The 12,854-nt window shown below is 35.1% G+C and overlaps 1 protein-coding gene across 1 annotated transcript in view; it reads left to right on the top strand.

The window, feature by feature from the left end:
- Window positions 1–1,351: 1,351 nt before the first annotated feature.
- The window catches only part of LOC121413544 (ATP-binding cassette sub-family B member 7, mitochondrial-like), a 38,918-nt gene continuing 27,415 nt past the window's right edge, over window positions 1,352–12,854 (top strand). Inside the window, exon 1 of the mRNA XM_041606399.1 lies at window positions 1,352–1,475. Coding sequence (XP_041462333.1) covers window positions 1,353–1,475 — 123 coding nt within the window. The 5' untranslated portion in view covers window position 1,352. The remainder of the gene's footprint in view (window positions 1,476–12,854) is intronic.

Below are 12,854 nucleotides of genomic sequence, written 5' to 3'. Positions count from 1 at the left end.
GGATATTCTTCCCTTGATTTAAATGTATGCTAAATTCTTTCCTTTTCAAACCCTTGAATTTACCGATCCATTGATACGTTCCCCATTAAGATCCTAATAATGTGATTACTTGCGTTCTTTTTCATTCTAACTCATCGTTTTTCTTTCTGAGCGCTAGCAATAAAACACTTGATTATAATTTGCACTTCATAAAAAAACAGATATAACATTCATTACAGAGTTTTACCTTTTGGTTATTTTGTATCACAATATCACTTATCGAAACGTATACTTAAACTACGTATTTCATGTAGGCGTTTATGTATATATTTTGTCAAGTTTTGTATTCATTACGATTGCAGAAGACAACGAAAAGGGGAAAAAAAGCGTAGAGAATTAGTGAGGAAACGAGAAGTTGTTCAAACCTATATTGTCAAGAAAACTGCAAGCATTGGAACATAATGGAAAAACGTAATGGACCAATTTTTACCCCCACTGTCCTCTTTTTTTTTTTTAAATCCTTGATCGCCACAAGCAAACGTAAACGTGCCCCCACCCCACTCCTTCCCGTCTAGTTTTGATGGCGGCGTAATTTCCTTCAGTAAGAAATTTATCCACATTGTGCTGCACTCACCCAGGTGAGGTGAATGGGTACCGGTAGGAAGTAATTCCTTAAAAAGCTGTGTGCGCTATGAACGCCTAGCTTAGCCGGGTAATATAGGAGCGCCTTGAGCACTTAACAAGGTGGATATGTGCGCAATATAAATCCTATATTATTATTATTAATCAGACACACAACACTGAAAATTGAACAGGTTTATAACAACCTTATTCGGCCTCAGACGTTTCAAAGTGTTGTATTATTTCGTTGTTCTGTGCTTGTCTTTGTCGGCCTATTCATGAATAACTTGTTATTGTTGATCTCCGCTCTTTAAAATTAAACTGATTCATGAATATTTTTATCCCCCAAGAATGTAAAACTGTATTGATTCAAGTAAAGATCATATTTGCTGCATATTGATCAGTTGGAAATTACTATACACTCATTTATGAAAGTGCATGTTTAAAATAATTATGATTAAGTTGATAAAATATAAAAAGCAAATATCAAACATTCTGCTTTTAATTAGCAGGGCTCAATTTTCATGCATATATAGGCCTATAATAGTGCTTTCGTCCTCGCGAGATTTTTACCGGCGTTAAATTTGTATTCGAATTTTACTAATTAATTTACATGTATCAATGTTTAGTGAGTAAACGGTGAGTATATGCCGTATGGTTATCTCGACCCGCCGGCTGCGCTGGGATCTCTCGACTTTGATCTCAAACCGTACCCCGTGACGTCATATCGATCGGTAAAGATGGCAGCGCTCATGCGAATAGCTACTTCCAATGGAGGGCCAATTTCACACATTTTTCAAAGTATTTCTCAGAGAAATGTTCATTTGGCCCGTAACTACACACACCTAGCTCAACATCTTAGTGTTTCTTCTCAGGTAAGTGAGCTCTATGTGAAGATAAAGAAAGTTATTAACTGTTTGTTGATTCTATTTTCCAGGCAGTCCCATGTCATATATTTCTATGTCTGTAATACCGGTATGTGATGTCTGAACAAACTTCACTCATCCAAATGCCATGGGCATGTCAATATACAAGGTTATGATAAAACATTAATATTGTCCTCTGTTCGGACTCCCTGTGTGGTGAAATGAGATTGGAAATGCTTGGCTTATGTCCTCTTATTGTTTGGGCCAAGCTGAGAAAAATGTTTGCCTGGCTTGAAGACTGAACTTGAACCTTGATAGGCACGGCCGTAGTCACTAGATGGCGCTGTCGCGGAAGTGCTCAAAATTTGTACGTAAGTTTCGTCCGCTTGTCAATGGGTGAAATCGCATAGCGATGCGATATCGTCAAAATTAAGCCCCTGTCAGCGCGGATGAATATGATATTTTCTCTTTGTGATTGTCCTCCCGTGCGATGAAAAATATGTCATCGTAATGCATAGGACTTTCGCGAGCTACCGAAGTCATTTTCGTGCCCCAAATTCCATGAAATCTTCCAAAAATAACCATGAAAGTGTCGGTAAGTCAAAAGTGTCGTGAGTTGCTCTCAATTCTTACCTTATTTAGTTGTATTTCTTGCAAAATGGGTCTCGAAGGGTTCTGGATTTTCCGTTGATTGTGAAACTTGAATTGATTTCCTTTCTGTGTCTTGCAGTTAAATTGCAGCGCGGGGAATCGCAAGGGCTGTGGAAGCCCTTTTCAGTGAGGTTTACAAGCTGAGCTGCCCTTGAATTTGGTCGAATTTTGAGCCATTTTGATCGCTCGCACGGGATGATTAATTAACATAACAATTAGCAGATTAGAGATCAAGATTACGTCACGTACGTGCGTACGTGTGATACACAGAAATGAAATAGAACTTGAATCACACGGAATCACAGTCAAGAAATGCTTTGTTTTCTTTGTTTGCTAAATGATTTCCTGAATTTAAAATCATGAATAAACACCAGAGTAATGACATGAAGGAGATAATCATGGTCATATGAGGAATAACTAAATATTTTCTGAAAACGAGTGAATATGATGGGGCAATAATGTGCATGCACTGGAAAATGAACATTCACCTCACTGTCGGTGCCGTGGTGTCAGTCACTCAGACACAGTGCTTTACTGCCTTTTACTGGCCTTTTCTTTGCACTGCCGCCGCCACTGGTTTTTCTTTTGCCAACTAGATTAAAACTCATTTATTAATATGTTTATTGCAATTTTTGAATAAATGGTAATACAAAGTGGAAAAAAATGAAGATAAAAATAATTTCAAGGACTAAAAACTTGTCATGCCATCACCCCCCCCCCCTCTAAAAAATACACACTATCTTGAATGACTCGTTAATTTAATTTGCATTGAAAAAATAAATAATTGTATTTATGCACTTTTTTATTTCTCATTCTTTCTGCCAGAATATCAGATGCCATCATGAATAACCTCACCACCAGATTGAACTCCTAAACATCTTGACAATGACTATCTACTGAGATATCTTGCCTTCTTGAGATTGGAAGTTTTAAGTTCAAGTCAGAGTGACCTAAGGCCCTACTAACAAGAAGAATCCAGATTTACATAAAAACAAATCCCACGAAAGATACAAACTGATTTTACTCTGAATGTGTAGTGTGTATGTGAGACACTGTGTTTGTGTTTATTTTGAGGAGGACCTCCTGTCTCTGTTTTTATTATTTTATTGACTGAATGAATGATCAATACCTCAAAGTGAGAACTGATTTTTGAGGAGAGTACATTAGTGTATGGTTTTGAGTGAATTTGATTTGAGTAACTGTTTTTCTTTATTATTTTTCTCATAATTATTATTTTGCCTTTTATTATATATTTTCAGTTATATATTGTCAGTTTATTTAAAGGGGAATGAAACCTTTGGAACAAATAGGCTTGTGTAGAAACAGAAAAATCAAAGAATAAGAATAAAGAAAGTTTGAGAAAAATCAGACAAATAATGAGAAAGATATGAGCATTTGAATATTGCAATCACTAATGCTATGGATATCCTCCCATTGGCAATGCGACAAGGATGTGTGATGTCACTGATGAACAACTTTCCCTTTGGTGGACTATAAAATACCCTCAAAATATCTCTTTTTGCTTTTTCTTATGATGATACAAACTCTTATCTATCCATCTTAAACTATCCATGATGTATTCTTAAAAAATATGTATTACATGCCCTCGTGTAGAAAGAACACATGATCTATGGATAGATGTGATAAAAGAGGCAATTCAAGTAAAATATATACTAAAGTAATGGGGAGAGTTGTTCACAAGTGACATCACACATCTTTGTCGCTTTGCCAATTTGCTATCTCCATAGCAATAGTGATCGCAATATTCAAATGCTCATAACTTTCTCATTATTTGTCCGATTTTTCTCAAACTTTTGTTGATCTCTTTCTTTGATTTTTCTGTTTTCACACAAGCTATCTTGTTCCAATGGTTTCATTCTCCTTTAACATTAAGTTGAACTTCCAAATTTGATCAAAGTGTTCAATTCTTGGGATAGAATTTTATCAGGTAATAAAACTGAGTTTGATAAATCTAAAAAAGGACACTGAAAAAAATATGAACACTTGGAGATGCTCACTAAGAAGAGGAAAAAACATGAAAGGAAATGGAACTTAAGTGGATGTTATAGCATGCCTTTCACAGATCTCCAAGCACCAGGAATCATAGGCGGCGGAAGTGGGAAGTATCCCCCTAAATTTGAGGTGGGGAGGGGACGATTCCATCCCCCTCAATTTTTTGTTGATAACCTTATTTTTAATTTTTTTTGGCTTGTCAATTTTCAATTTTGTTTCCTGTGTCCCCCCCAAGATATTATATGGTCACTATCTTTTTTTTGGGGGGGGTCAAAAGATTTTGGCGGTTCCCCCCTAAAATTTTTGGCTTTCCCCACCAATGCCAGGAATGTTGATATTCAACTGAGAGTTGCTGAAGTGGAATCTCCGTTTGTCTGTGAACTTGTTATAGAGAATGATTATTCCAGGACAAGTTAGATGATATTACCCAGCCCATAGCATACATCCCAACAATGGAATGGAGGCAATATACCCCTGTAATACATGAAGTATCATATTATCTTTAGGTTGGTTTGGAAAGTAAGTCCTCTAGTCAATATTAATGTCTGCCCAACAAAATGGTACTATCTGGCAATTTGGTGGTTCAATCACAAGCAGAAAAAGTTTAGTAAATTGACACTAGTAAGACAAACAAATATAATACAGCCAAACTGTCTGACCCCTTACTTGACTACTGACTTAACTAATTATTGAAAAATGACAAGGGATGCTTAGGCCCTTTGTAACCATTTCATTGGGCAGACTGAAGCAGATGACTAGAATTCATACTTTCATGAAGATGAAGGAACATCAAAATGATTATTACAATTTAGCAAATATGAATTTATAACACTGTCATGGTTATAAAAAGTAATGAATTTCTATCAAGTAAAATGACAATACAATGTAAGACATAACTGCAATAAAGTAATTTCATTTCCAAAAGATATCTTCCATAACTTAATAACCAAATTTCTCAAGATAATATTTCTTCTGCACAAAGTGTATGAAATGCTCAGTGTAAATCATGCTGTTTATAAATCTCTATGATTTTTTTTTTCAAAATGAAAATACATGTAAACTTAATCAAAACCAGGGGTGGTGGATCCAGGATTTATCCGGGGGGGGGGGGGCACATTTTCAGGATGAAAATTTGTCAAGCAAAAAAGGGCCTTACGGGGGGGGGGGGCATTCTTTGATGAAAATTGCATATTTTCATTACATCTTGACAGTAGCTCTCAAAGGGGGGGGGGTTGAGCTAGATGTGCCCTCCCCCAGATCCACCAGTGATAAAAATCAACATTTATGAAAGATTGCATACCTTATATTCTGAATTGGTAAATTCAATGCATATGTCTACAAAATGAAACTGACATGTTTGGATAAATTGCTTATTTTTGTTTCAAGAAAGAATTCATCAATAACAGCTTAGAGTTATTGAGAAAACATCAAGAAAAAATAATATTCTGATATGCAATAACTATATCTATTTTATACATGCTTTTTTTCCAAAAATTTAATCCTTGACATGGGGGGGCTGGTTTAGTAGTCAAATTCACCCCCCCCCGTTAAGTAAAATGCTTTATCAAAATAAGATTATGCTATCATTTATAAATTACTGCATTTTGGAGCCCATTAAAATTCAAAATGAATCAAAGAGGGCAGTGCCACACCTTATTCACTGAAATTAAGGAGGGGCATGCACAGCTGAAAAACTATCAGCAGGGGCAATAATTTTCACTGCAATGTTAGATATCCTAAAAAAAAATCCTGAAAACACATAATTAAAATGAAATTAAACTCCCAGGAAGTGCCCCTGTATACTATTACAGCCCTTGACCTGTATATTCTCAAGGGGTTCAATAATTCCTTCTCTTCCCTTGTAGAGTCGGTTCGGGTGCGAATGTGTCTGAAAAAAAATAAGTAAAAAAAGGATCATTAGTAAAAATTGTAGAGAGAACAGAACATATCATTTTTAAAAAATTTAGCAAGCAAAAACAAAGATTGATCTGGCATTGGAAAATAAAAGGAAATTAATTAACACCGCCCCCCCCCCCCGCTTCAACATATTTTTGTTGTTTGCTTCTGCTTACAACTTTATAAATTTACCCGATACACCTTTCAAAACTTTTGGCTCCATTATCATGATTATGCCACTGTTCAAGTATTATTTATTTGGAAACCACTGCTAAAACTATAAGGTGAAATGAAATTATATAAAGAAAAAATATATATTTCACAAAGTATAAAATCATAATGATGTAGGTCATGTTGAAATTAGACCCTGGACTGGACTTAAAAATAGATCAAGTGTAGTGTAGACCAAATGTAAATTAGACAAAGTGTAGACCAAATGGCAATTAGAATTTTTTTTAAACCAAATGGGTAAAGCCCATTTGGTATATATATAAAGACTAAAATATATGTATATAAGTTAAAAAAAATATAATTAAGTAGCCTAAGTTGTGCTGAAATTAGACCAACTGGACATTTCACAAAATGAGAATTAGACCAAGTGTAGACCAAATGGGTTAAGCCCATTCGGCATTAGACTAAATGAGAAGTGGGCAAATTGCATGTGAACCAAATGAATATACATATTTACAATGTGGAACTGCATGATATAAAGCCAATTTTATGTACCAGTATTTGACAAAGTAAAAAAATATACAATTATGTAGGTTATGCTGAAATTAGACCAACTGGACATTTCACTAAATGAGAATTAGACCAAGTGTAGACCAAATGGCAATTTAGTAGACCAAATGGGTTTAGCCCATTTGGCATTAGACCAAATGACAAGTGGGCAAATTGCATGTAGACCAAATGAAAATACACCAGAAAACACATTTCACAAGTTGGGACTGATATAGAGAGCCGTAGCAGACGACGGAGATGGGTACATGATTTGCGTCCGCAAAAAACGCGCACGCATCTATGTACTAACATGAAAAACAGCATATGGGACGATCTGACTAAAAATCGCACATGCGGGGCTATTTGAGAGTCACAGCAGAGGACGGCTAGCAGACGCCGACGGGCGCGCGCATTTAGCGAGCACATCGTGATCGTTTAAACTATCGATAGTAAGGACAGTGCATTAACAGGGACCCGCGATGTCTATGACTTTTTCGACCCATGTTGGTGCTATGAAATTGCTGTTTTTTGCAGTTTAAATGAATTTTACGTAAGTTTTAAGTGGTTTCACATGACAAATTAGATATTAAGAAATTTTTTGATATCATTCTTGGGGACAACAAACACATTTTGAAATTCTTGTTGTCCTGCCTAACCTTGATCATATTCACTCATTCAATGAACAAGGGGCCGATTGCACAAAAGGGTCTTTGCAAGGACCGTCTTTTGTGTCGCCCATCTTTTATGATGCGCCATGTGAAACGCATTTTAAATAAATCAACTGCAAACATATTTCATTCGCCGGTAAAATTAGCAAAATATTTGTTTATAAAATGATATGATATATCATGAAATTGTATAAAATTTGATTTAAAAGCAAGCTAACGAATCTTATTTTTTATCATAAATTTCAGAAACACCCCGCTTATAAGCGTATCATAAAAGATGGGCAACACGAAAGACGGTCCTTGGAAAGACCATTTCGTGCAATCGGCCCCAGGTTATGATATAACCTTGTTCTCAGTTATATCTCCATGTGTGGCAAAATGAGGATGGCAATGTTTGGCTTATTTCCTCTTTCTTTGGGACAAATGCTTGATTTTTTAACACTGACAGTTTCCATTACACCTAATCGTCATACAACTTGGCTCTTAAGTAAATTTGATTCTTTAAATTATTTTTTTCTCAATTAAAAATAGTGATCAAAAAATGAAAATTTTCTTGCCATATTACTTTCCACCAATAGAGGGCATACACAAAAATTTGCCCCAAAATCAAGTTTTTGAGCGCTCTGGTGAATACAAAAAATATTCCTAAGTTACTCATGAAAAATAATTGCAACTGGTTGAAAATTAGTAATTTTGGTCAAAAAGTGATATTTTAATGATTTTTTTAGTGTGTGCTCTGTACAACATTGGCATACCATAGTCCTACCTGTAGATTCCCCACAGGCAAGATGGTTGCAGTGAACAAGTGATCATATTAAATTCATATTCATTACTTAATGACTTATGTGCATACACTTAGAAAAAGGGGATTGGTGCTAATCAGCTAATGATGGGGCTGTTGCTGTACCGTATTTGCTGGCATAAAGGCCACACTACTTCTGGATGAAAAAATCACGCAAAGTCGGGGTGCGGCCTATACGCGGCGATAGTAAAAATTAGTGTCTGATGGTCAAAGCAGCATGTTGTTGTACGTGTGGGACCACAATGATTCCTTCACCAAATGGGCAGATGAAACAACACTTTTTTTAGGATAAAATTATCCAAAACTACTGCTCTAAGTAACGATTTTCAGTAATGTTTAATACTTTTGGATAACTTATCAAACTAAGTCTATTCATATCTATATTTTTCCCCATCGTCACCTACCATGGATCTTTCCTTTTACGCATTTTATTGCAAAAATGCTGACGCCCTCTAGTGGCAGGTAATTGCCATTCGCAGATGATTGCGGCAATTATAAAATTAATTGCCGGTATGACGAAACAACTTTATCGGCAAAAGGGGTAATGTCAGTAGTGATTTTATTTTAAGGGGATTTTTCGGGATACTATTAATCTTTGGAATTATGTAACATAGATTAATATATGTTTTCTTTTATATCTCCCTTACAGGTAACATTAACATTAACATTACCTCTACACATCGTATTGAAAAATAAAACATAAAATTGAAAATGATTAGTAGATATGCATATTTGAAATCGTAGGAGATGTATAAAATGCGCGATATTTTCCCCTGTGTTGGTTGCTTTTCTTTATTCCTTTGACGCTTGTTAATGTTATGAATTATTTTTGCCTTTTTTTTTGCTGATTTTTTTTTTTTTTAAAGAGACCCAAAATCGGGGGTGCCGCCTATCCGCCGCTGCGGCCTTACCGCCAAGCGCTGGCAAATACGGTACTTGTTGAGGGGGTCAAAATAAGGGAATACTTAGCCAAGGTTACCGTTTTGTTTCCAAAGCTTGTTAACGATAGGGATTCACATGCCAATACTTAAGGGGTGCATTATCAGAACTTGAAATAAGGATGATTTTGAAACCCAATGGTTATGCGTGGTATCCATTCATCAATGGAAGTGCCCCCCCCCCTTCTGGAGTTCCATGTCCCTTTCCTTATTTTGCTAAACTGTTTGAATTTATAATTGACTAATGTTAACAGGGACCTACAGAATCTATACATGCCATATTACTTGCAAAGACTGTGCAATCATTATAGGATGATATAGAAATAAAATCATAGTCATTGTCATTAGTATGTGTGTTGTATTTATACTGCATTGAATAATGTGATATTGGTAGTATATTGGCCATGCACTGTCAAGTATATGTATCTGTTTCTGTTTCCTTTGTGGTAAATCCCATTGCCAATCAATGCCAAGCTGGAATATAACAAATTATGAAACATTTTACATCTAGGATAGTCAGTCAGTGGCTGACAATATTTGGCAACATAATTACTCTCTGGGCTTTTTATTGTTAAAGTGGAGATAATGGCAGAGCTTGTATTTGAATTTACAACTTTTCAATCATGAGTCCAAAATCTAACCACTAGTCCACATGTGTCTTGGTTTGTTCTTGTAGGTAATTTGGCAGAATGTATTATTTGTGAGAAAGAAGATTTAAAGAGGTTTGATAAACTTTGATTGATGTATTGTAGCTATAAGACGAGAGTGCACTTATGATGGTGGTGGCAGCGACGGTGATGATGTCACATCAAAATCTTAACAGATCAATTTCTTGAAATGTCATAATTAATTATGTATTTTTTTAAAAAACTCCTATTTCATGAAACTTGAACATAAAAGTAAACAAGTCAGTTTGCATTTTGCAGGTCATTTGGTAAAAATCTTAGGGCACAGTAGCACACAATGCTGGAAATAGGCTATTTTGATGCTCCAAATGAGTTTTGACCATGTATTAGGATTGACATAAAAATCTTAAAATAAGGTTAAAATTCAAGATGATTTTAAAAAGCACAAGTTCCTGTGACTTCAAACTTGGATCAGTCATGTATCATTAAATGGATGAATGTGATTAGGCATCTGGGCCAATTGACAACGATTAATTGGGGTTGATGAACTGTCCATGTTGTGGTATTTCCAAAGGTCATGATTTTGAATTTCTATATTCTAAGTATGAAATTATTATATTCTGTCAAAATTTTCAGCAATCGTGACTTATCTTGGTACTCTTGTAACTGTTTACCATTGAAACATCAATGTCATTTTGGTATTAATGATTTTGATGAATTATGATGATGATGATAATGATGATGATGATTATGTTTGTGGAACATTGTGGCTCAGGGTATTAGTTTCTTGACTTTGAAACAGAGGGCTGTCATCTGTGGAATTGTGGTTCCAATCCCAGCCATGGAATTGTTTCCTTTTGCAATGAATTGATCTACATTTTGCTGCATGCAAGTGATGCTACCCAGGTGAGGTACATGTCAATTGACACCTGGCAGGATTTTTTTCCTTGAAATGCTGAGCATGTTAGTACAGAAATTCTGTTAAAGCCAGGGTAGTATGCAGCTGCATTAAATGTTGTAGAATGGTTTGGGATATCTGATAGAGAATCATATTGTATAAGCACGTATAAGTAATTTATGATTGATGACAATGGTGATTTTGATGATGATGGAAATGATAATTGTGATATTGATGAATAAGCTGATGGTGATGATACGACAACGATAATGATGACCACAATGCTACTCTCTATTGTGTTGTAGTTATTAGAATGATGACAGTATTGATGTTGATGATGATGATGACAATGATTATGGTGATGATGAAGAAGATGATGATGATGATTCTGATGAAGATGATGATGGTAATGACAATGATGATGATGACCACAATGCCAATGCAACTCTCTGTACTGTGTTGTAGTTATTAGAATGATGACAGTATTGATGTTGATGATGATGACAATGATTATGTTGATGATGAAGAAGATGATGATGATCCTGATGATGATGGTGATGATAACGACGATGATGACCACAATGCCAATGCAACTCTCTATACTGTGTTGTAGTTATTAGAATGATGATGACAGCATCGATGTTGATGATGATGATAATTATTATGTTGATGATGAAGAAGATGATGATGATGATTCTGATGAAGATGATGATGGTGATGGTAATGACAATGATGATGACCACAATGCTACTCTCTATTGTATTGTAGTTATTAGAAGGATGATGACAGTATTGATGTTGATGATGGAGATGATGATGATAATGATTATGTTGATGATGAAGAAGATGATGATGATCCTGATGATGATGATGATGGTGATGATAACGACAACGATGATGACCACGATGCTACTCTCTTTTGTGTTGTAGTTATTAGAATGATGATGACAGTATTGATGTTGATGATGGAGATGGTGATGATGATAATGATTATGTTGATGATGAAGAAGATGATGATGACAACGACAATGATGATGATGACCACGATGCTTCTCTCTATTGTGTTGTAGTTATTGGAATGATGATGACAGTATTGATGTTGATGATGGAGATGATGATGATAATTATTATGTTGATGATGAAGAAGATGATGATGATCCTGATGATGATGGTGATGTTAATGATGACAACAATGACCATGGTGATCACAATGTTGATCTCTATTGTGTTGTAGTTATTAGAATGATGATGACAGTATTGATGTTGTTGATGGTGATGATGATGATGATGATAATGATTATGTTGATGATGAAGAAGATGATGATGATCCTGATGATGATGATGATGATGGTGATGATAACGACAACGATAATGATGACCACAATGCTACTCTCTATTGTGTTGTAGTTATTAGAAGGATGATGACAGTATTGATGTTGATGACGGAGATGATGATGATAATTATTCTGTTGATGATGATCCTGATGATGATGGTGATGTTAATGATGACAACAACGACCATGGTGATCACAATGTTGATCTCTATTGTGTTGTAGTTAGTAGGATAATGATTGATGATTATCATGATCATGAATCACGATAGTTATAATCATCATCGTTATGACCAAGTTTTTCATGACTTGTGATTTTAATAATAATAATAATAATAATTGGATTTATATAGCGCTTTTTCCAGAGGATACAAAGCGCTGTTGATTGCATAAGACAAGTTAAGGTTTATGGATATAAGTGTGTTTTGAGATGTTTCTTGAAGAGGTTAAGAGAAGAGAGGTTTCGAAGAGATGGAGTGAGTTTGTTCCAAAGACGGAGTTGAAACCAGCCTGTTTTGTGGACTTTGGAATTACACAGGAAGGAGCAGATGTCACTGAATTACTTTATTAGTGTATTTAAGATAAAGATAATCATAATCAATTCGTCATAGGATTGTTGACAGAATATATGAAAAATGAATTTTAAGTTAATTTTGTATTATGTAATTCGATGTCTATTTCACATTGTCATTTCATAAACAATTTATTTGATTGTATATACTACCCTTGTATATGTTTTTTTGTCTCACCTTTTCAACGTCAATACAAAATCTTACATGTAACTCATTCTTTCATAACTGAAAATATAAAGACCGCTGTAAATCTTAGTATACATGTAGTGTTATC

This window comes from Lytechinus variegatus, chromosome 4 (assembly GCF_018143015.1).
Source record: "Lytechinus variegatus isolate NC3 chromosome 4, Lvar_3.0, whole genome shotgun sequence".
Taxonomy (NCBI): domain Eukaryota; kingdom Metazoa; phylum Echinodermata; class Echinoidea; order Temnopleuroida; family Toxopneustidae; genus Lytechinus; species Lytechinus variegatus.
Note: the sequence above shows the minus strand (reverse complement) of the source record. Positions and strands in the feature narration are given on the sequence as shown.